Raw genomic sequence first — 24,706 nt, forward strand, 5'->3', positions numbered from 1 at the left:
GTAATGGTCCATAATTGTCAGGGCTTGTTAGGCAGGTATTGCGCACCATGCGTACTTCTACTAAAAGGTGGTGCGCAGGGTGTGCAACCAAGTGAAGGCAAACTGAAAACTAGTCTTCACGTCTGGTTTGTTTTCATTGTCACGACACACATTACTACAAATATTGACGGAAGATGGTTCTATCTGGTGGTATCTTTTAATATCAATACAATTATAATCTGGGAAAAATCAGCCTGCCAGTGTCCAGCCGACACACGCACACACACAGGATGGAAGATGATTAGAGTATTGAATTTAACTTTGCTAAGTCTCCCTGTTTCTGTCAGTACACCTATTCCTTTGTTTTCATCGTTTAACTTGATTTTAAAGCCATGACTTTTCCGGATTAAGAGAGCTGGAATAGAAAGCGTCTTGCCATAAGTTTTTTTTAGAGATGGAGAAAGAAGATGTAATGTATTATTATTTGTACACACAAGATCAAAACATCCCATCTCAAGAATGCTTTAAAGCCAAATAAAAATGACCAAATGCAACAGTATTGTTTTGAAATAATTTATTCAGTTATACAAATACAAAATACCTCTCACTTAATTATCATAAAATAGGTAGGTATTGGTGGTGTTTACCAAATCCTCTGTGTCAATGTTGTCAACATGGATCACCCATTAACAGAAACTGACAGCAGTTTGCATTAAAATGCAGATGTTTCAACCCTACAGTACGCGAACAGTAATTCCATTGCTACATTAAAAATAGAACAAAATCAGATACTGCGAGGTTCTCATTTTCAACAAGCAACAAACAGCTGACATACGTGGAAAATAATCCAGTTTGATGTAGCACTGCAGGTCAATGCCTTAAGTTATACGAGTTTCACTGTGATCACAAACAAGTTGTGTCAATAGCAACATAAAAAATTGGTCTTCCTTGACTTCTGTACACTACCTCACATTCTGTACTCCAATGCCAGAAAAGGAACTGATGATATGCTTGACAGAATGAAATTCAAGTTATATTTATTAAAACTGGTTTCTTCCAATCTGAAAAACTACACATAAAGGGGAAAGAAAACAGGCGGTTGACAAACAATGAGGGCGGGAGAGGGTTTAAAAGCTTCATGTGTAGACATCATTCTTGCATGTCCTCTTGTCTTGTGCTTTGGCCTTTAAAAGGGGAAATGTATCACACTAGTAGCATTTGGCTGGATGTACCCTTGAAAGCAATAACTTGATTAAAAAGGTACACGTTTTAAATTGACCTAAAACCATAAGGAGGCGTTGTATTTTAGTCGATATAACTTTACTGAAAAGAAACAAAAATGCTTTCTGAAGTCTCTTGTTCCGTTGCGTGCCTCGGCCGGGTCCTCGTCTCTGGGCTGTGAAATGACAGCACATGCTATACCGATGTATCCGTCCAAAGTCTTTCTGCTGTAGCTCATTAAAATAAGACGGGTTCAATTTATTTCAGCTCTCCGAGGCAGCCTTAGTCTGCCCTGCATCAGACTGATCCACTGCCCAACGAAGAGAGGCTCATGGGAGTTCTATCACACTGGAGACATGGTGGGCCTTCAGACGAGCTCCAGCACCTGTGAGGAGAGAAGATATAGCTGTTTTGTTATCTGCAGCTCACTGTTACTGGAAAGCAAGATGAACGCAGTCCTTGCTTTTGTAGGTAACAATGAATGTGCCATATGGAAGTCCATTTATACACAGACTAGGATAAGACACACTGCTGAAAGATGTCTTATCCATATACTACATAGACTGGACATTAGTGTTAATTTCGTCAGCTATTTTTTTTTATTTAGTCTTAGTCCTGTGTTAAATTTCGTTTTAAGTTTTAGTCATATTTAGTCACCTTCATCCTGTTTTTATTTAGTCAAGTTATAGTCGACTAAAAGTCTGAGCATTTTAGTCTTATTTTAGTCAAAGAAAACTAATTATTTTAGTCTACTTTTTGTCAATGAAAACTGTTGAGTCTTTTTTAGTCATCAGATTATATAAAACATTTAAGTCAAACTAGTCTAGCTAAAACCAATAATTTGTCATTTTAGTCAAACGTATTTCACAATAAGATTATATCTTGTCCTTATTTGATGATAAACACAGGTTGAATGATTAAGAATGTAGCTTTGCAGAGAGTATCTGGTCAGGTTTGTGTTGTTTTTACCAGCTGTGTTATGGCCACATTGCTTCCCTTCTGATAAAACAATGCATTAGCTTTTTTTCTTCGCCTCATTGTAGCGAAAATGGGCCCAAATATCACATCGTTTTTTTCTCCCAAGCTGACGGACAGGATCGTAACATTTCCGTCATAATCCATTATTACCTGTTGAGTCTGTACACAACTCGTCACTCACTCGCGCTGACCGGGTATTCGGTTAACGCGCCCACTGCTCCCAAGCCCTGTTGTTGCCATTTTATTTTCTGTTAAATAAGGTTAGTTAGACCACCCGAGTCTTCCTGACAGTTCATATTTTGCCGCTGCCCGGTGTAATTCAAATGTACTGACGCGCGCAGCACAGACACACAGCTGCTGCTGAGATGTAACATTATCTTTGATAATATTTCGTTTCCTCCTTTTTCATCAACAAAAGTAAAGACAGATTTTTGGTATTTATTTATTAACTACATTTTTGTCTCGTCACTTTTCGTCAACGATATTGCATGTTGATTTCGTTAGAGTTATTGTTTACTGCCGTCAGTGCCGTCTCGTCATCGTCTCGTTTTAGTCATGGAAAAAAAGGTCGTTGACGAACATATTTCGTCAGTTTTAGTCAACGAAAATTAACACTACTGGACATGTAACCCCAGCACACGGTGAAACTTTAATACATTACTTTAAAATACATTATTTTCCACTGCAATTTACGACCATTATAGGTAAAATAAATTAATAATATTAAATACAGAACCAGTGGAGGAGAGGTTATAATCAGAGAAACACCAGTACTACAATGGCAAATGTGTGAGAAAAAACTGAAATATTTAAAGTTGCACATTTAGAAAAATAATCAGAATTTCAGGATGATTTGAGTTACAGAATTACGTGGGGGAAAGAACTGAACAGGAAAAAAAATAGACGTTTTCTAATTGTTTGTCTTAATGTTAATCTCGGCTCTGTGATTTGAAAGAAAAACAATCAAGGCAAGGACCCTAATACATATTTTTCTAACACCTTTCTAGTGGTATTTGTTTCAGTCATGCAGATCAGTTATTATTATCAAAAAAGTAGCTAGTTTTCTGTGAATTTACTGATGGGTCTCAAACTAGGCATGATTAAAATCGCCTGACGATAAAGTTGGACTGTAGTTAAAAGCATGATTTATGTATATTTCACAACACAAACCTTGATGGTTCCTTGACTGTTTGCAGCAATCAGTACATTTGACTCCTAAAAAAGAAAGCATCATTGTTAAAACCTTATCAGTTACTCACTTACAGGACAACATCAAACAAAAACAAACAAAATGTGTTGACACCACAAGAGATTTGCATTAACGTGATCTGTTCAGGAAGAGTTGACAGCAATCTTTCTTCTAGAACAGAATATGTAAAAACAACAGAGAGTAATGAGGTGAACTCACTCCGTCGGGCAGAGCTCTCCAGCAGACAGCACTGACAAACTCATTGGTGTCATCTTCCTTCTTGTCTTTGTCCAGAACGCTCTTCACCGTGTCAAACTTGAACGTTAACAGTGTCTTGGAAAGGCCTTTGTAGTACAGGTACAGGGAGTTGTTTTCACTGCCTGTACACACAAATAAATAAAAAGGTTATATTGTGATTATTATATCATTCTTAGTTTTGTTACAGGTTGCTAACATGGCCAAGAGTAATAAATATTCAAAACTTTCAGATTTGGTCCTAGAGTTGTGTATTTCTTGCAGTAATACCTCTTCATGGCTGAGCAAATATCAAGGAAATACTGCATCACAAATACATTTATTTATTCATCTCTTTGTTATCGATGCCTTTTTATTTATTTTTTTAAAGCAAATTACTATTAATATCTTACATTGCAAGTTTGATTCTTGTATTTATTATATTTTCTTACTGTATTTAAGCTTGTTCTAACATGTATAATTTTAGCTTTTTAAATATTATATAATGTGTTTCTTTTGCACCATCTCAATGTTAAGGCCCTGACACACCTACCCGATTTTGGGAGTCAGAGGCCGTCAGAGGCAGTCGGGCATTCGCGGCGCCCTACTCAGGTTGGTGTGTCCCGCACCGTCGTCTCTTTACGGCACATTTTCACACCTCCCGCGGCCGATTCAACATGTTGAATCGGCCGTGGGAGGCCAAAGAAAGTCGGGACAAATAAATCACTCCGATTGACTGTTCAGCTTAGCGAGTCAGTGCATGAGAAGCGAAGCGGAAGTGAGGGACCAAAACAAACGATTAAGAAGGCACACACAGTTAATCTTTTTCATTTTCATCTCAACCGGACGCAAGAGTTTCCTTTTTATGTTTACATGTTTTCGATCGAAGAGAGAGTGAAAATGGAACCCAGACGCTATTTGTTGTTTGTTTATATCACGCAGCCTGTTCTTCTTCTCTCTGTGTATAATCTGTCTTCCGGTTGTAGCCTCTTTTGAATGACGAATACACACTACCGCTGCCTGCTGGTAAGGATAGTTATTGCCACTCGTCAACTGAAGTCTTTGCGGTGTGTTCGTAGGCGGGCGGCGTAGCGGACGCAGGCGACGTAAAAGTCGGGACGCCTTCGGTACGCGTTCTTTGGTCTCAGGTTGGTGTGTAGCGGCCTTTATATGTAAAGCACTTACTGTCAAAATGTGCCATATAAATTAGAGACGTTAAGATTCACCGATTTGCGAACCTCCTTCAGACTATCGCTCCTGATATTCTACCGTTCCTCACCCATTTCATCAACACTTTTCTAACTTCTGGTCACTTTCCAAACAGTCTCAAGAAGGCAAGAGTAAACCCTCTCCTAAAGAAACCCACTCTCAACCCGTCCGATGTTATAAACTACAGGCCTGTCTCTCTCCTCCCATTCCTGTCTAAAACACTTGAACGCGCTTTAACCAACTCTCCTGTTATCTCCATCAGAACAACCTTCTGGATCCGCACCAGTCTGGTTTCAAGGCAGGTCACTCCACAGAAACTCCTCTCTTGGCTGTCTGAGGAACTGCACACTGCTAAAGCAGCCTCCCTCTCCTCTGTCATCATCCTTTTGGACCGGTCTGCTGCATTCGACACGGTGAACCATCAGATCTTCCTTCGCACTCTCCAAGAACTTGGAGTTTCAGGCTCTGCACTTTCCCTCCTCACCTCCTACCTCAAAGACCGCACCTACAGGGTAACTTGGAGAGGGTCAGAGTCCGACCCTTGTGAATTAACTGCAGGGGTCCCTCAGGGCTCTGTCCTTGGTCCCCTCCTCTTCTCTCTGTACACAAACTCGCTCGGATCGGTCATTAGCCCGCTACGCTGACGACACCCAATTCATTCTGTCTTTTCCCCGCTCAGAGACCCAGGTCGTCGCACGCATCTCTGCTTGTCTAGCAGACATCTCTCAGTGGATGTCTGCTCACCACCTCAAGCTCAACAAGACAGAACTGCTTTTTCTTCCGGGAAAAGACTGTCCCACTCTTGACCTAACAATCAACATCGGCCCCTCTTTTGTTTTCCCGACTCAGACTGCAAGGAATCTGGGTGTGACCCTAGATAACAAACTGTCCTTGAAACATCGCTGCTGCAGATACACTCTTTACAACATCAGGAGGATACGTCCCCTCCTGACCCAGAAAGCGACGCAGCTTCTGGTCCAGGCTCTCGTCATCTCACGCCTAGACTACTGCAACTCCCTCCTGGCTGGTCTACCTGCATGTGCCATCCGACTTCTGCGGCTCATCCAGAATGCCAAACGGCTCACTGCACCAACACTGCGAGGGGGACCCAAGTTCCAATCAGCAAAAACACGTGGGTTTGCTATCCTGGCTCCAAAATGGTGGAATGAGCTCCCCATTGACATCAGGACAGCAGAAAGCCTACACATCTTCCGGCGCAGACTGAACACTCATCTCTTTCGACTCCACTTCGAGCGATAGAAGCACTTATATACCAACAAAGGACTGGCTTATCTAAAGCCAGTTGAGTAGCACTTGAAATGCGTTGGCTCTATGAAACCTGATGTACTTATGATTCTGTTTTCTTCAAGTTTGTATCTTCTTGGTCGAATGCACTTATTGTAAGTCGCTTTGGATAAAAGCGTCAGCTAGATGCAATGTGATCGCAACAGGGGGGAATCGTATCATATCGCCTGATGCTTCAAATGTATCGTATCGTTGGCAACCTATCGAGATGCGCATTGCATCGGCCTCAATGATGGAGATGCACATCCCTAATATAAATACATGTGCCTTGCTTTGCCTAACAACATGGTCAGTATAGGCTTTTTATTTTTCTTACCACAGGCAACATAGTCTCCGTTGGAGGCCAGGCCTACGAAGTTCTTCTCGTTGATGTGACCCTTGAAGGAGCGCAGGCAGTGAGGTTTGTTGACGTTCCACAGCTTCAGCTGACTGTCTGTTGAACTGTTGATTAAAGGGTGTAAATACACAATGACTCAATGCCAATGTAGGGCCCTTTGTAACATGACCTGATAAAACTGCTTTGGGAGGGATAATATTATCAATGTTCAGACACAAAGACAACAACAAAACGAACCATAAATCAGTGTAAGCATATGTATTTTTGTCAAAGGTAAGAACCACTGTATACGTTTAGTTTAGGGCTGTCAGTCGATTAAAATATTTAATCGCGATTAATCGCATGATTGTCCACAGTTAATCGTGTTTAATCGCACATTTTTTATCCGTTCTAAATGTACCTTAGTTAGAGGGATATTTTTCAAGTTTTGAATACTCTTATCAACATATGAGTGGACAAATATGCTTTATGCAAATGTTTGTTTATTATCATTTGAACGATGACAAATATTCTCATGAATATTAAACACAACAACCTCTGAACATTACAAATATTCGCCAATACAAAGTGTGTGTGTGTGTGGCCTAGCATTACTATACTTGTGGGGACCTAAATCTGTTTACATAGTCACGTGTGGGGACTCGCCTCCCTTATGGGGACAAAATGGAGGTCCCCATGAGGGGAATAATTCATTTTAGGGTGAAGACTTGGTTAGGTTTAGGGTAAGAGTAAGGGTTAGGGTTAGGCATGTATTGGTTATGGTTAAGGTTAGGATAAGTCTCCAGGAAATACATGTAAGTCAATGTAATGTCCCCTGAAGTGATGTATACACGGTATGTGTGTGTGTGTGGGCAAAATGCTGCTCCTCTGTTTTCATAACTGTCAAGCATGAGACTGTGGGTCTCATGCTTGACTAAGAGGTAACTTGAGGTAACTGTCATTACTGAGTGAAGTCCGATAGTCTCCGGTGAGGACAACTGTGGAAGTCTTTCTTAAATCCTCCTCTACTTTCTCTTTTTGGACTTCATACAAGTTGTGTATTTTCGACACAGTGGTGGCTCTAGAAGGCAATTCATAAGTACAGCCGTTGGATGCGACCCGAATTATATCACGCAGCCCCTCGTCCGCCACAATGTTAATTGCACCCATTTAGCGAATTTTTTTTGAAAGTTTGCTGCTCGTAGACGTGTCTAGGCGTCTACCCCGCACACATTCAAGTGTGTTCTGCCACAAGCAGGCGACAGGAGCGGGGCTGTCGGCATCAGCAGTGTGCTTGGATTGTATAGATGGTATTTTAAACTCGATGCGCTCTGAAACTAGGGGGCGGCCGAGGACAAAAAATGCACATGCGTTAATCGCGTAAAATAATTAGTGGTGTTATTTTTTTTTGCGTTAACGCGTTATTAACGCGTTACCTTGACAGCCCTGGTTTAGTTACAGAGGTTTTCACACATTTCTTGGTCTTATGTAGTACAATGTGCACATTCTTGCTTCACTTCTTTTTGCACATTATCACTTTTATTGATTTGATTTTAGCTTTGTATTTTATTCTTAAATGGAGCAACAGTCCCAAACCCACATTTTCCTGAGGATGAATGAAGTATTGTGGTTCTGATTTAGATTTTTGTCAACAATGCATGTAATGTGGTTGGTAGAAGGGTTCATTTTGTCAGCTAATCTTTTATGAAGTATTTGTTTAGTCTTGGCTTCTCTAATCTTATATTAGTCGAAGTAAACCATTTTATATCATTTCAGTCAAGGAAACTAGCCAAATATCACCTTGTTTTTCCTAAGCCATGCTGTTGTCATTCATTTTAGCACTCATAATGCACGGCAGCAGCAGAAATAGACTCGGTTTAGCACTAGGCTTTGTTCAGTTCTAATAACTTTAATTAATTATGTAAGTTACTCCTGTCTGCTGTGTCTGTATTCATTATATTGATTAACAAAAACAGTCCATTATAGACAACAGTAATATCTTGTCTCCTTATTCGTCAATGGCCATAAAGAAATTCGTTTTTATATTCCAAGGTAAATTTGACTCGACTTTTCTCGACATTCAGGGTTTAATGACGTGGTCGAATTCTCGCCTTTGTCTCAGTTATGTCAAGGACACAGGTATAGTTTAACAACACTGGTGGGTACATAAACTACAGTATATATAAATACTAGATGGCACAAGAGTATATTTGCAGAAGAAAAATACATTGGAATGAAAAATAAATAAATACTAGCCGTTTTATACATACACACATAGGCTTTTAGCACAATACTACTACAAATAGGCTAGAGTGACTTACGCAGAAACAATTTCCTCTCCGTTGACGAACTTAGCGTAAGACACCGCCTTCCTGTGGCCTTTGAACACCATGATTGGCTGCTTAGTGTTGCGTAGATCGTAGTAGTGGACACAGTGGTCTGCGAGGGGAAAAACAAAAAGGGGTGCATTCAGTAAGTATTTTCTTTTTGTACAAACATTATTTTCTACTCCACTTCGTTTTGGACGTCAATATCATACTTTTAACTGAACTACATTGACTTGACAGCTTAAGTTACAATACAGATTTTTAGCCAATACAAGATAAAAACTGAGTGACATAATTATAGGTTAATTCATCCGGCAGCAATTTACAAAGGAAGTTGAATCAAATCCACCATTACCAGCAGAAAACCCATGGTCACAACTCTGGGAGTCAAAATCGACAGTGCTTTTAAATGAGATAAACAGATAAACTCTGTGGTTTAGTCCAGTTCTTATCACCCGAGGCTCCTGTCTAAAATGAAACCGGTTTTATCCTTTTTAGACTTTGAGCGTGTAATTCATGCCTTTGTTTCTACGCGTCTAGATTATTGTAATGCACTTTATGCCGGCCTAAACAAGACCTCGCTGGCACGCCTGCAGCAGGTACAAAATGCTGCGGCTCGGCTGCTTACAGGAACACGCAAGCATGACCACATCACACCAATTATGGCTTCCCTCCACTGGCTTCCTGTCCATTTTATTGTTTGTTTTTAAATCGCTTAATGGGCTGGCCCCTCGGCTGATCGGCTGCTGCTGGTAGTAGTCCCTAAAACCAAGAAAAAGACCAGGGGAGACCGAGCCTTCTCAGCGGTAGCCCCCAGGCTCTGGAACGACCTGCCTCCCCCCCATGTCAAATTGTCGCCCACCCTCCAAACTTTTAAGTCCCGCCTAAAGACCCACCTCTCTTCCCTCGCTTTCGAGTCAGTCTGAGCTATGTGTTTTATCGATGTTATGCTTTTATTTTCTGTCCATAGCCTTTGTGTACCTTGTATTTTTTCTTATGTTTGCCTTTTATCTATTATTATAATATTATATTTTATTATAATGTTATGTTTGCTGTGAAGCACTTTGGTAAACCCTCTGTTTTTAATATGTGCTATAGAAATAAAGTGGATTGGATTGGAGATAAACACATTAATTCATCGCTAATCATAATTCAGTAATTTCATATAAGTGATTTTGAAATGTGCCACATAACTGCTATAAGTTGTACTGTTCTTGTGGTGCTTGAAGAATACTGAGTACTTCAATTGTAGCTGTATAACAAAAACAGTGGACAAACTGAATCTTCTATTTGGGGATTAATAAAGTAAGTCCTCTTCTTAAATAGTATTTAGAATGCAGCACTTTACTTTTATCTCTGGTTGTTTTGTGAGGTGCGAGACTACGCGTCATTCATATCCCATAACAACCAAGACAGGCAGCCAAGGTGAAACGATGTTGTAAAAGACTGACAGTTTTGTGTTTCATACAAGCACTGTTTTAAAAAAGAACCACTACGCCTACTGGCTTTTACTTCAGTGTTCTAGCTTTACTCCAGGCGCTCAACCAACACCTTCAAGGTCAAGGAGGGGCTCGGTAGACTTGGACCTTGAAGACAAAGGGAATGGAGTATATAAGCCAGGGCAATTCACCGTTTGATAAAACGCAGTTTGCTATTTTATCCAATGTTAGGTACTTGAAAGGTTGTTTTGGTGCACAAAATAATTGTTCAGATTCTTATTACTCCCTTGGGAGAAACAGCAGATCAAGTTGTTAGACTGGATCACCTGTGTGTGTGAAACCACAACATAAATATCGTCTGCTGACTGTGTGCACCCTGTCAGAGTGCAACGATAATAATAAATCACAATGATCTATGAGAATGTTTTTGCCTGGGATCTTAAGCACGGGGAGTTCTCATCTTCTTGTTCCCCCCTATGGACTTTTAAGGTGTGAAATAAACAGATAAACTGCACTCATTGGAGTCTGACCAGATACTGTAACCTGCAGTTCTAGAGAAATCGATCCTGATCTCACCTGCGCAGCCGAAGGCCAGATGATACCTGGAGGTCGGACTGAACTTCACACAGCAGACGTTGGCCTTGGCCTCGATGCTGGCCACAGAGTTGTCAAGATTGGTCGACCATAACTTCACTGAAACACAAGAACAAACAAAAACAATTCACCATGACCTGGAAGATTTAAGTCTTGAAAACGGTCAGAAAAAAGCATTTCTCGGTTACCTTTTGCATCATCTGAACCGGAGGCTAACAGCTTTGGGTCCATCAGATTAAAGTCGACACTCCAACACCTTTTTTCATGTTCCTGGAGAACAAGAGAAAAGAAACCTTATACATGGGACATGACAGATTGGAAACAGATCACAAACAAAAGAAATCTATAGGATATAATTATCATACCTGGTAGACTTTGGACCTCTGGCCTGTGAACCCGTCCCACAGGATCACAGTCCCCTCATAGTCACTGCTGGCCAGAAGGTTCTTGTGATAGCTGCTCCAGCTGATACAGCTACAACCAAACAAGGTCGGGATTACTTTCACTTTAAGCTCACAACTGGTCACCTTCTTAATAAGTGCTCCATTTAATATTTCTTTAGACTAGGGCCTTGGTTTTTAGAACAACGGGGATTTGCATATTTTAAGTGGACTTGCATCAGTCTGACAATGAAGTAAAACAACATTAATCGTATCCCCTTAAAGCCCACCGTAAAATTAAAATATGACATATTGAAAAACAGTACATTTGAGAGCCTGTTTGTGTTGTCGGATGAACCAAACAAATGATAGAATCAGTAGACCAGTATTCATAGTGTTCTGCAATGTAAAATTACAATTCTTGTCCAAAAGGAAGTCCAATAGCTTTGAAGAGACCATAGATAATGCTTTCAGTTGTTCTGTCAGAGTAAATGAACATTATCTATAAATAGAAAATACTTAAACTGATGTGAGTTTATCACAATATTAGACAAAAATATAGGGACATTCTTTTCCTTCTATGGGTTATTATTGAAATACAACTCTTTGACATCGTCGAATAGAAAATAACACCATATTTGCAATATGTGTTTACAACGAGAACATCTAAAACATTTAGGACATTTATTTCCCCTACCTGATTTTGGAATTGCAGGTCATTTCATTAACAGGGTAGTGGATGTCCACGGCGTCCTGGATCACTGTGCCGTACTCAAACACCTTGATCTTCTTGGTCACACCGGCAATAGCAAAGTAGTCACAGTCACGGTCAAACTCAATACTGAAACACAGGATAGAATACTTGTCAGGATGGATACAAAAAACAGCATAACAACTCTAATATCACACATTGAGCCTTCAAAGATCAAGGGCACAAAGTGCGTCGGACTCGTATTCAAGATCATTTTATGTATTTTTTGTACCTGGAGACAATACTGGAGCCGTTGTACAGGTCGCTGGCGTACGAGAGGGTGGCGAGCGGCCGCACAGAGTTGTAGCGGGTGAACTTTGACAGGCACTCCATGAAGTCATCCAGCTGGTTCAGGTTCCTGCCTTCATCTGAACACACATTATTAAAAAACTGTTCGATAAGAGCAATGGCTACATGACCTAAGTACTCTATGCTATAGAAAAAAGAGGTTAAATATAACTAAATCTGAATTTCGAGAGGAGATATATGTCACATGTGAGATATATTGACCAAAAAGAATGCAATTTTTGTATTGTGTGACCGCATTTCGTAATTTGTTTACGTTACAAACACTCACTCTGTGACAGCCAGAAGACATGTTTGTGGCAAATGTGGTCTTCAATTTAGAAAAAAGCTACTTAAGGCACTGCCACTCATCCTTTAAGAACTGAAGCTTCACTCTGGTTCTTCCTTCATGCAAATATAGTCCAGTTTGTGCAGAATCAAGACATTAGATACATTTCTAGCGATGTTTCTACTAACGGACATTTACCGGTGATGCGTGACATTTTGTTGGAGAAGTAGCACTGTTCCAGATCCTCAAAATGAGCAGTCAGCCTCTTCCTCCGTGACGCCAGGGTGCTGTTGTACCAGGTCTGTCTCTTGCCCTGGTAAAAACAATTTCAAGTGTTAAAGAGTACAGTCGAGTCAAAGTCATTCTGTTGAAACTCATCCATCATTTGACTGAGCATTTACGAGATGAGCCTATGAATGCATTTTGTCCGGTTACATGTGGTAGTTAGTCATACGTTAGCCAGAGGAGATTTCTCTTCAAATGATTAAGTTTGTTATATTATATTTAGTGGTTATGGCTAATACAGGGGCAGGATCAGCAAATACAATGACTAAATAATTGACAGAAGGAACAAAAAAGGTATCAACCTTGTTCGGTCTTTCAGCAGATGCGAAGGATTGTGGGATTTAAAAGAATATAAAAAGACAATCCTGAATTGTCACTTTTCCACATAGACTGTGGTGTGATATGACTTTGTAATTGTAATGTAACATGTAATGTAATTCAAAATATACTTTTTGAGACAGGGTTTTACATCAAGATATACAGTTACGTTGGTGGCTAGAACAAAGCTAGCTAATGTCTTGGCTGTCGCTAGTTAAATGAAGCTTACAATAGCTTTGTTTGTCAAGAAAAATAACCACAGCAAAGCTTTATCTGATTACAAGCAACATAAATCAGGCAACTGACAGCTTTTGGAATAAAAGAGAGAGTTGTGTTTTTCTTTCATTTGCTTCGAAAACAAACAACGGTATTGGCCAGGCGGATGAAATCATTGCTTAAAGAGGCGGTGGTGCTCATGGGAAATGCAGTCTTCATTCCGGTAAAAACAGAAGCATTTTGTCAAGGGGCCGTCAAAATCAACGCGTAATAAAAAGGTCCTTGTAGTTGCCTTAACAGATTCCAAGCGAGTCTAAATCCAACAAAAAAATAATGATGATAACAGACATAAATATCAAACGAGGGTTTCTAATGGATTTAAAAGCCACTATCCAAACAGCATGTGTGTTTCTCTCACTCACCTGGGTTGTTCCACCAAATCCTGGAGGCTGGCTGTAGTCTGGTGCCTCAATAATACTGCTGCAGCTACTCGAGAAACAAACAAAAGCATAAACAGGCGTATAAGGCTCTGTAGGGTTATACAGGAATTAGATAAATAGATTACATTAGATGTGTTTAACAATAGAAAGATATACATAGAGTATCTGTAAAAAAAACACTATAAAATATGTTGTAATATACTGTGGGTGTAAGTTAGAATACACTATAATAGACGACCAAAAAACAAACATTGAATATCAACCAACTGCTACAAATTTTTTTTTTTTTTTTAAAAAGGGAGTCTTAACCAACAGCTAAAAAAAAATAAAAAAATTATACTTAGCAAAGGCCAAAAAATATAAACAAATATACTAAGCAACTGCTCAAAAACATATAAAAATGGACATTAAAGGTGGGGTAGGTAATTTTGGAGAAACCAGCTTAAGTGCGCTAGAATTTGAAAATACACAGCCGGAACAAATCTGCCATTTCCTTACAGAGCCCCTCCTCCAACACACACGAATGCGCACATGACCAATGAGGGCACGAGATAAGTTTGTGCACAGATGGAAGGCTGACAGGCAGGTAGGCCATCCAGTTACTTTAGCCGGGCCGGCTCAGGTGATTGGTCGTGCTTTTTACAGTACTACGGCTTCCACAGATGATGTTTTTTTATGGATTTTTTGTCAAAGCACTTAAGATATTCATTGCTATCGGGACGTTAAGAGCATTCCATGGAATATAAGAAAAAGTGTATCTCGAGCCGGTTTCTCAAACTTACCTACCCCACCTTTTAAAAAATATATACACATTAGATTCTAACCAACTGCTTGAAAATATAAACATAGCTACTAACCAAAAGTTAAAAAAAGTAATACCAAAAAAAAAGACATTGGATAGTCTGCAATGATTAAAATAAAACAGACAAAACAGCATCATCAAAAAGAACCATGTGGGCTGACATTGGGTTTTCTATTGTACTGAACAAAAAGCTGAATGTGTTTGTTTGTGATGACGAATCCTTTGTACTGATAGCATTTGTAAATAAATCCAGCTGTACCTGGGTGCTGGTGATGGAGCCTCCACATTAGGCACCGTACACTCCGCCTCCATCATTGGACAGTACAGGCCGCTCATTTCCTGGGAAAGTGACACAAAAAAACATTTTTCAGCTGCTGATGAAAAAGCCCCCGTTGTTGCCATTTCCTAAGATAATATGATTTCAAAACACATGTGCACAATCTCTACCTTTCCATTTACTATGAATGACAGTTATAGATTCTCTGTTTACCTCGACACGTTTAATGTCCTCCTCGAGGAAGTTGAGCTCTTTCTGCAGTTGCTCAAGTTGCTGTTGACAGAGCCAGACACACAGATAAATATGACTGCATGTGAAAAGCTTTCAGGATCATTTCATGACATAATAATAATAATATTATAAGTATATTAAAACTAAAGTACTTCTCTCTTGTTTCTCCTGGCTTCCTTGAGGAACTCCATAAGGATCTGTCTCTGAGCGGCTTGGGATTCCTAGTGAAGAGACGGAGAGCATACATGATATCGCATAGTAAAAAAAGTGATAGTAAAACAAGCAAAGCTGCAGAAAATAGAATTTTAAAAACTATTTTGGTTGCCAGACAATTGACCAATACAGTTGTTCCCTTGACATGTTTATTGTTTTTACTTGTATAATGTTTATTTATACTGCAATGCTTAGTTGACTAATCAATTACTTGATTGATACAAAATTATAATCACAGACTATTTTGAAAGTTGCAATTGTTATCCATGTTCGTTAAAGTAATTTCATGCAAGCATGCTGTTGTCAGTCTCTCAAATATAGATATCTCCTGCTCTTATTGTTTATCTTAATAATTATCACAGTTAACATTAATTACAGATGCCAAGCAGGCTCGCTGTGCTAACAGTACCCAGCCCCATCTCGTCCAAATATGGGCCGTTTCTCAATCGCGAGTACACATGCTGCAGAGCAACTATTTCAAGTATACTATATCATCGAGTGGCGTCGAAGGACTGTTTAAATGCATGTTAAATGCCCAGCATTCTGCGCCACTCTATGACGTAGTATACTTGAAATAGTTGCTCTGCAGCATGTGTACTTGACATTGAGAAACAGCCACGGTCACTTTGGGCTTAAAAAACCAAGATGGCGACTGACAAAAATGCCAAACTCAAGGCTTTCAAATCTTAATCCACAAAACAATGGTCTTATACAGTCTCTGGTTTGAATTGCCTCTAAGGCAGGAAGGGGAGAACTGAGATCAATGCTTTTTCAGACTTTCACTTGCAGATACCCTGGGTTCATTGTGCTGCCCATTTGTCAGTGTAACCAATTAGCATCAATTTGACAGAATCATGTGGTCCCTTCATCGTGGTCAGACGTATCTGTCATGCATCGTTAATTACCGCAACTCTGTGTGTATACTGCATTTGGCAAGTGACTTTGTATCCTACTCCCTTGAAGTTACACATCCTACTGGGAAGTATTTTCCAGTACTACGTTTATTATTAGCAGCCAAAAACAGATTCAGAATGCAAGAAAAAGTTGGCACCAAAGAAAAATAAACAACATTTCTGATGCCTGTTAAACTTTTACTCACCGCCTCCAGCTGCTTCTTTTTCTGGACTAGGAGCTCCAGCATCAGGTTGACGTTTGCCAAGTCCAAGTTCTCCTGGTCAGGACTCAAAACATCCTGGAACACCTGCCACCGAGACCCATTCTGTAGTCAGACACACCGATCAGTTACATGCTTTCTAAAAAAAATAAACTAAAAGTAAAATAGTGTGCAGGAGTTTAACGGGATTCACAGGTAGACAAAAAAACTAAGCGGTGTGCGTGTTTTGTACTTACAGGATGATCTAGTTTTAGTCTCTTCTCTTCCGACCTCTGTTTCTGTTTAAGAATCAGTTCATTTACTGAAAGAAGTGGACATGGGGTGGAGCAGGTGGTTGGGATGGGGGGGAAGGAAGGAGTTAGGAAGGCTAGGTACTCAAAAACAGCTGTATATATATATATATATATATATATATATATATATATATATATATATATGAATGTTTCCTAAATGTATTGTAACAAACACTACGCAAAACGTCAAATCAAAAATAATGACTTTATCTTTTATTCTATAATGCATATGCTAAGTGTGACTTGACATGTAAATGTGAACACTCTATAACAGCTCTTGCATTATTGAATTGTTTACTGATCAATGAAAGCTGGATGAACCCAAGCAATACCGTGTTAAGACACAAACACACATCCACTTTCTTACTCAAAATACCTACCAAGAAAGTTTGGGTAAAGCTGATCAACGTTATCGACAATATAATTACACTTGGGACATCTATTGCTGTCCTCCAGACTCTGGCGGATACACTTGAAACTGCAGAAGGGAGAAATAACAAAATGATGATATGTGGGAATACCATGCAAAGGTAAGTTCGGCTTCTCTATTCTCATGTTGCTTTTGTCCATGTTTTTTTTTTTTTATTGTTAGACTTTTATTTTTAAATTCCTGATTGATTGCCAAAGTGGTTTTTTTCAGAATCTTGCTAAGAACATTACAAAAGTAAAAGCAAGTGTCTTCTCCCAATGATGCAGATTGCTCTTGGTTTGTTGCAGTAGGAAACTATAAACCAAACATATTTTAGTTTTTATGAGGTTGAAGTTTTTTAGGTGTTGACTAAACTGGTGGACATGGGACGAAGAATAACACATTTGTTATTTGTTTACATGTTGCTCTGCTGTGCGTTTTAACAGCCCAACGGGTGTGTCATTATTCTAGAACAAACTGGGACACCCGTATCACACACTGCCTCATCTACACCTGACAACTTACCAAAAACTGTGCCCACATTTTGTCATGTGTGCCTCTTCTATCATCTCGAAGCAAATTGGGCTGGAAAAAAAGTACAGAAAAAGTTAAGTGTATGTCAAAGTTTAGCTTTCAAACTATTTAAACACTTACAGTGGAAATTAAAAACACAACTGCATACTGAAAAAGAACACGTTTTGAAAAAAGTCGTTGCGAAAACTAACCAGACAAAATCGTTGCTTTTATCTTCGTATGAATTCAAGAGGCCGTTGTAGAGGGGTGCTTGGTGGTGGGATTTCTTTCGGCTGCCTGAAGACGCAGAGGGTCTGCTCAGGGAAGCAAAGCCGCCCCGAGACGAGGGTACGGCGGCCAAAGTTGGCACCGCCAAGCCGCCCTCGGTGGCTGCTGGTAGGGTCCGGGAGGGCACAACATTTGCAGAATTGTTCCCATTACTTGTGACGGCGTTGCTCCCACCGCTACTGTTTGAGTTACCCGTGCTACTGCTGCTGCTCGTGCTGGGCACTGAGCTCGCTCCACCGGGGCTCTGCTGTGGCCGGTTGCCTGACATCATGCGAGGCCGACTAGAAACTCCCCAAAATCCGCTGCGTTGCTCTTCAAAGCATCCGGACAGTGCTGCTATTTGGCTACTTTAGCAGGTTGGCTAGCTAGTTGGCTTGCTTATGTGCTAGCATCCTGGGAGAAAGCAACAGTGGCCAAACATCCACCGTATTTTAAACTTGTCTCTCCGTGTGTGCCTCACTTTTGACACTGACGGCCTATTAGAAACACACTGAAATATAAAAGACAGAAGACATAGGCATTGAAACGGACAAAAAACAACCCAAATGCGTTGTTCAGGAGATTAGTCGGCTAGCTAGAGTTAGCTACGGGGAAGAATCTCTTGAGTTTCCTCGATTATTTCCCCAGGTACCCGGTGAGCTCCCGGCTTTCAACTACCTCCCTCTAGCGACAGGGAGTTGAACTGCGATGATGGAAATCTTCTTCTTCTTCTTTAGTGTTTATTGGAGGTTGGCAAACCAACTTTTAGGTGCATTACCGCCACCAACTGGACTGGAGTGTGGACAAGAGACTATGCAGAAAACATTAAACAAAAGAAACAAAACAAAGAACCAAAACTCTTATTTTTAAATTGATCAATTTCTCTTAGAAACGTAATAATCTCAGAATATATATATTGCCTGATTTTTTTCCCTAACAGCCCTGATAGCGACAAGTCATGGAATTTTGCTTTCTTGAGTATCTGGAAAAGCACATTTCTCTGAGGCTACTATATTTCCTGCAAAGCAGTAAAACATGCTCAACAGTTTCTGGCTGGCTACAGTGTATACACTTTCCGGTTGGATGCTTTCCTATTACTTAAAGTATGATTGAGACCTGAATGACCTATTCTCATCCGAGAAATGACATTTTCCTCCCTTCTTTTAAACCCTACCTTCCTTCCATCCCCCACATACCTTTGAATTTTATAAAGATGTCTTCCTGTATCACTAAGATCCCAATGTTCTTGCCATGTTGTTTGTGCATATTTCTGTATGAATGTTTTAACCTCCGCTTTGCTGAGTGGAACTTCTATGTCTATGGTCATAATAAGTGTTTGTTTGGCCAGAATATCCACCTGTTCATTACCCTCCACACCAACATGAGCAGGAACCCAGATGAAACGAGTTGCTATGCCTTTGTTTTGCATTTTATATAAAATTAGAAATATTTCATTTATTATGTCCATTCTAGATGAAGATCTGCCTGATCGTATACTTGATAATGCTGAAAAGCTGTCAGATGCAATTATACTATTATGTATTTGTTTCTCCTCTATCCATTTCAATGACAACACCAATGCCAACAACTCTGTGGTGTATACTGACACATGGTCTGTTACCCTTTTCTTTATATGTGTATTACTCACTGGGATATACACTGCTGCCCCTGCACGCCCTGTCTCTGGATCTTTGGAACCATCTGTAAATATGATTGTTGAGTCTGAGTGATATCTTGCAAAATAATTCTGGACTATGCGCCATACTGGTAGTTCTTTCTTTTCCTTTAACTCCTCTCGTATATTGAGGTCTACACTTGGCAATGGGAACAACCAGGGTGGAATGGATGAGATTGGAACTGTGGGGCAATACTGTATTTGCTTCAAACCTATACTTGTTGCTTTAACATCGCCAATCCATCCAAAACTTGTTAAATGTGACTCATTGTGCTCCCAGCAATCTTTCAAGATACTTTTCGCAGGATGACTATGCCCCTGAAGGTTTACCCAGTATGCCAACATTAACTTCACTCTTCTTATCCTTAAAGGCATTTCTCCCATTTCCACCTGTATTGCTGATACTGGAGATGTTTTAAAAGCTCCACTACATATTCTCAGGGCCTGAGCTTGTAGGACATCCAGCTTTTTAAGGTTTGATTCTGCTGCTGCCATGAACGCTATACACCCATAATCAAATACAGGTCTCATGAGTGCCCAATATATATTCAGAAGTGATGACCTACTCGCTCCCCACTCCTGTCCCGCCAAACACCGAAGTACATTGTTGACCTTTTTACATTTATTTTGAACTTTTCCTATATGATTGCTCCATGTTAACTTTCCGTCAAACCAAACACCAAGAAATCTTATTGTATTAACCTGTTCAAGAGGTTGCTCATACAATGTTAACGATATAGGAGCAATGTTATGCCGTTTTGTAAAACAAATGACCTGCGTCTTAGCTACTGACAGTTTGAATCCCCATTTATTTGTCCATTTCTCCACTTCAACTATTGCACGATGATGGAAATCAATAGCGTAGTCCTTAATGAACACCATAGTTTTGTGATGCAGTAGTTTGTGGTTCTTTGGTATATTTTTTCATACTTATTGATACAACAAAACTGAATAATTGAATATTGAGCAGTAATGGACTCTCTTGGTCTTTCATTAACATCTGCATCCGATTCGGAGATGAGAAATAGCCTTCCCTAATATTGAGTAGGCCTACACAAACAAACATTTAAAAACATTTAAAGTAGGGAAGCATTGACATGATTAGCAAAAATAGTTTTGGATTGAAAACAAATTATGTACAGTTTGGTGTTGGCTATGTACAGTAACGGATAGTCATTCAGCTGAAAACCAGAATGGAAAAGAAAATGACATAAAGAAACTGTAAAGAGCTGTACTTATTTGTTATTTGATCAAAATGTATCCTACTTTAATTATGTTGCATGTTCATAAAAGGCCAATATATCAGCAAACTGAAAATATCAACAGAAAAACACCAGAATATTGAGCTTGAGCTTTACAAGTCTGTAGCTTTATTGGAATTAATGTCATACTTCAGAGTGATGATTTTGCCGTTACATCAAAAACAAGCAGGTAGGTCACTTCCATAAAGTGCAGCCAGCAACCAAGCCAAGAAAAACAGTGTAGTGTCATCCAAGTATCCACCTGCAGCTCCGCAAATAAAACCTAAGGAGCCCTAACTTATTCACACTCACAGTTTATCCAGCCTGCTACTTGCTTTTCCAATTTTACCTCCACGTGGACAAATAAGGGGTCCTCCATGTAGGCACGCACAACATGGATTTTCCCATGTTTTTGTTTGCAGAAGGAGTTTATGAAGCTCAGTTAGGATGTGTATAAGGTTTTTTTAGCAAGGGGAAAATTACTGGATACATTGAAAAGTAGATTAATTTTCCTAAAAAGGACCACCATGTACAGTAGGATGATTTTCTCTGTGTTGGTAAATATAAAAGAAGTATACTCTATATTTGAGCAGATTTTGGTCTTATTGGATTAAATACATTACAATAAAATCATATACTTCAAAAAAAGATAACACTGTAATTTGGGAAATGGTTTTTTTGTGCTGGAAAGTAAACGTACTCAATTTAAGTACAATTGTACTTTTCTTTAGTATTTCAATGTTCTGCACTTTTCCACTTCTACTTCATCCTAATTCATTTGAAAATGATGTTGTGTCTTTCATTCATTCGATACCTTAAATGACTTTGAAGATTTATATTTACGATTCAAAATATAACTATACAAATTATCAAACCTTTTTTCAAGTTAAAACATTACCTTATTGATCCATTGGTCGAAGAACAATAAACGAAACAATCCATTCATATTTATAATCCAATATAATATGTATGCATCTAGTCTGTTGTCGTGAATAAGTACTTTTACTTCTTGTATGTTGATACTGATACTTTTGAAGCTATAATTAAGTATTATTTGAATGCAGGACTTGTATTGCTACTTAAGTAGCCTAAAAGATCTGAGAACGTTGTCCACCATACTTAATTTTTTTAAATGATCTTTCCGTATAAAGGATAACAAACTGTTTAAGAAGGATAACACAATGCAGATTGATTGGTAAGATTTAAAATAAAATAAAAATAATAAGTGTCTATAAAGTCGGACAGAAATATCAGTAATAGCTTATGATTTGAACACCTGAATTACCCCATGCAACAACGGACTCTGAATAAGACCCTTTGAGCCAAACACCTGCAGTACTATGTACATCGTGTTGCATTTCCCCCCCTCAAGTCCTATCCCTCCCCCCTTTCTATTTTATACCAGTGGTGGTGAAAAGCTTTCCGTCTTTTCTTCTTTCTTCCCCTCCTCATTTGTCCTGCACATCAGCCTGGATTTTCCCCCCTCTTTTGCATGAGGTACCAGGTTGTGTGTGTGTGTGTGTGTGTGTGTGTGTGTGTGTGTGTGTGTGTGTGTGTGTGTGTGTGTGTGTGTGTGTGTGTGTGTGTGTGTGTGTGTGTGTGTGTGTGTGTGTGTGTGTGCGCGCGCGTGTTTGGGGAATGTGTGTGTGTGTGGTGGTTGTGGCGGATGGACGGCAATGTTGTGCGTCGGGAGGTTACCGAGTGGCAGAAATGTAAAAAAAGAGAAAGAGTGAGTGACACTTAGAAAATAATGAGGGTGTGTGGAGGAAAGTGTGTGTGTGTGTGTGTGTGTGTGTGTGTGTGTGTGTGTGTGTGTGTGTGTGTGTGTGTGTGTGTGTGTGTGTGTGTGTGTGTGTGTGTGTGTGTGTGTGTGTGTGTGTGTGTGTGTGTGTGTGTGTGTGTGTGTGTGTGTGTGTGTGTGTGTGTGTGTGTGTGTGTGTGTGTGTGTGTGTGTGAGAGTGATTGAGTGAGTGGGGAAAACGTGTGTGTGAAACAGAGAGGGGAAAACAGAGAGCGGGCCTCAGGTTCGGTGGGGTCAAGACCGACAAGCTCAGATGAGGGATAATCTGTGGAGGTCTCTTACAGCGGGGGGTGAGGCCCCGGTGGAGCACGCTCATTCAGAGTCTCTCTCAGACACACACACCCCACACCACACACACACTCACACACACTATGCACATCGCTCTTTTCCTCTCTTTCTCTTCTCCTTCATCCTCCTTTTCCCTCCCTTTTTTGTTGCTTTCTCTAAAACCCACCCCTCCGTTTTCTCTTGTTTCGTTTTTTTTCTTCTTCCAACACAGTTGCAGCTGGATTTCAAAGGGCACTTGGCCAGCAGAAAAAGCTGAATGTTTAGCAGGCAGATCCCTCTCAGTCAGGCAGGCTAGGATTGTGGAATTCCTGCCTCCCACTCTTTAGGAACCGTTTTTGCCCCTTCGGGGCCCCTGCCATAACTGCCAGCGGCCTCCTCCATCTCCATCTCCATTCTAGAGCCAGGCCTCTGTTTGCAAATTGAGTCTGACAAAAATAGTGGGGTCTGGGGGAGAAGAAGGGGCAGCATTTAAAAGGTGTGGAACAACAACAGCTGCCTAGAGTGGTCACTTTCTTTCTTAATTATCTCTTAAATAAAGAGTGAGTGCATCAAGATAAAATATGTAAATTATATTTGACATCAACATCCACACAATTGTTTAATTAAACTCGCAAAAGGACACTTAAACAATCTTCAAGTGGCATAAGTCTACAAACAGCCGATTGCATATTAAAGCTACAAAGTTTTAAAGCCCCTTCAATATGAGTATAGATTTTGTTTGCAGTGTCTGGAAACCTCACAGTAAGTGCACCTGTCTTTTGAGTTAGGAGGGCCGGCACACATTGCCAAAAGCTATTTTTTTACCCATTTGCATGTTATTGTTCATGAGTCCAAATATTAATCCATATATCATCTGTTACAAAAACAGACTTGTTGGCTTGAAGAGACACAAAGACAGACAATGATGGGGTTCCGCAACTTTTTCAGTAAAATGCACTTTTTTTTCCCACGTGAAAAAGTGGATGATACTAGAATGGTAGCAAATTAGTGCACACAACTACTGAAGTTAGATTCTCTTATAAAGTGCTCTATACAGCGTTGCCTCTTCTGCTGTATAAACAGGACTTAATAGAGAGTATTTCTCTCTTAAAAAATCCAATAGAAAATGGTGAACAGACTGTTACTGATTGTGAGATCCCAAAATGAGTGGAATCAAACAGACTATTTCTTAGTAGGTAAAAGAAACCAGAATCATTTTCAGACCTGGGAAAAGTTAGTTTGACAGAAGACAATAAAAAGTACCTCAAGGGCTATTAATTTGTTAAATGTATGTTTCAGTGTATCTTGTCTTAAATATTTGTCCTTGTTGATGTTGCAAAAGAAAAATGTTAGACTTGATCTGACGATAAAGTATTATTGCATCTTATTGCATCTTATTGCATCGTATTATATTACTTATCATATTTTGTAGTATCGTATCGTATTTCATATTATCGTATCATATCTTATTTTGGGAGCTTTTAACCACTTCTCTCAGCCTTCTACAGCAAGGGAGAACATATTGGAGCTACTGAGGAACATTTTTTAATTTCCGTAAGAGAATGCAAGTTTTGTTTACAGCTACTAAGCGAGTTGCATATAATCTGTGGTATATTTACCTTCAGTCTAAAATCCCTCCATATATAGTTATCCTGACATCTCCCCTGTTTTTATCCCCTCCCCTCAGCCGATGCTTCCTCACCCTGTTTTTCAGTCAACTTGAGCAGAACAGTACGGCATAGACAGGTAGCATATTTTGACGATAAAAAAGCTTACAAAAAAGCTTTTCATGTGCGAGACAGATGTTGTGCCTGTCCGTGTTGTACCACTAAAGGGTGCCGAAGCATG

General features: G+C 39.7%; 1 protein-coding gene across 2 annotated transcripts; it reads right to left on the reverse strand.

Moving 5' to 3' along the window:
- Window positions 1-999: 999 nt before the first annotated feature.
- Window positions 1,000-18,566, reverse strand: cop1 (COP1 E3 ubiquitin ligase). 2 transcript variants are annotated; one of them, XM_034104736.1, is made up of 20 exons: window positions 17,820-18,566; window positions 17,620-17,679; window positions 17,066-17,163; window positions 16,629-16,693; window positions 16,378-16,479; window positions 15,218-15,286; window positions 15,048-15,107; window positions 14,817-14,896; window positions 13,738-13,801; window positions 12,695-12,809; window positions 12,155-12,290; window positions 11,869-12,012; window positions 11,157-11,265; window positions 10,980-11,061; window positions 10,774-10,890; window positions 8,753-8,870; window positions 6,432-6,556; window positions 3,587-3,747; window positions 3,349-3,393; window positions 1,000-1,585 (listed from the first exon to the last, which is right to left on the reverse strand). In XM_034104736.1, the coding sequence occupies exons 1-20, from the start codon at window positions 18,164-18,166 to the stop codon at window positions 1,568-1,570; spliced, it is 2,115 nt and encodes a 704-aa protein (XP_033960627.1). In that variant the 5' UTR covers window positions 18,167-18,566; the 3' UTR covers window positions 1,000-1,567. The 2 variants fall into 2 exon arrangements, with proteins under 2 accessions (XP_033960627.1, XP_033960626.1); XM_034104735.1 differs by having other exon boundaries at window positions 16,378-16,497.
- Between the last annotated feature and the right edge of the window lie 6,140 nt (window positions 18,567-24,706).

The sequence above is a fragment of the Pseudochaenichthys georgianus genome, chromosome 17 (assembly GCF_902827115.2).
Source record: "Pseudochaenichthys georgianus chromosome 17, fPseGeo1.2, whole genome shotgun sequence".
Lineage (NCBI taxonomy): Eukaryota > Metazoa > Chordata > Actinopteri > Perciformes > Channichthyidae > Pseudochaenichthys > Pseudochaenichthys georgianus.

Coding starts and splice junctions, on each gene's coding strand:
- cop1 (XM_034104735.1), bottom strand. CDS start 18,166: ATGATGTCAGGCAACCGGCCACAGCAGAGCCCCGGTGGAGCGAGCTCA. Junction 12,013..12,154: donor GGCTCCAGTATTGTCTCCAG/GTACAAAAAATA, acceptor CCTGTGTTTCAG/TATTGAGTTTGACCGTGACT. Junction 8,871..10,773: donor TCTGGCCTTCGGCTGCGCAG/GTGAGATCAGGA, acceptor TTCCCCTCGCAG/ACCACTGTGTCCACTACTAC.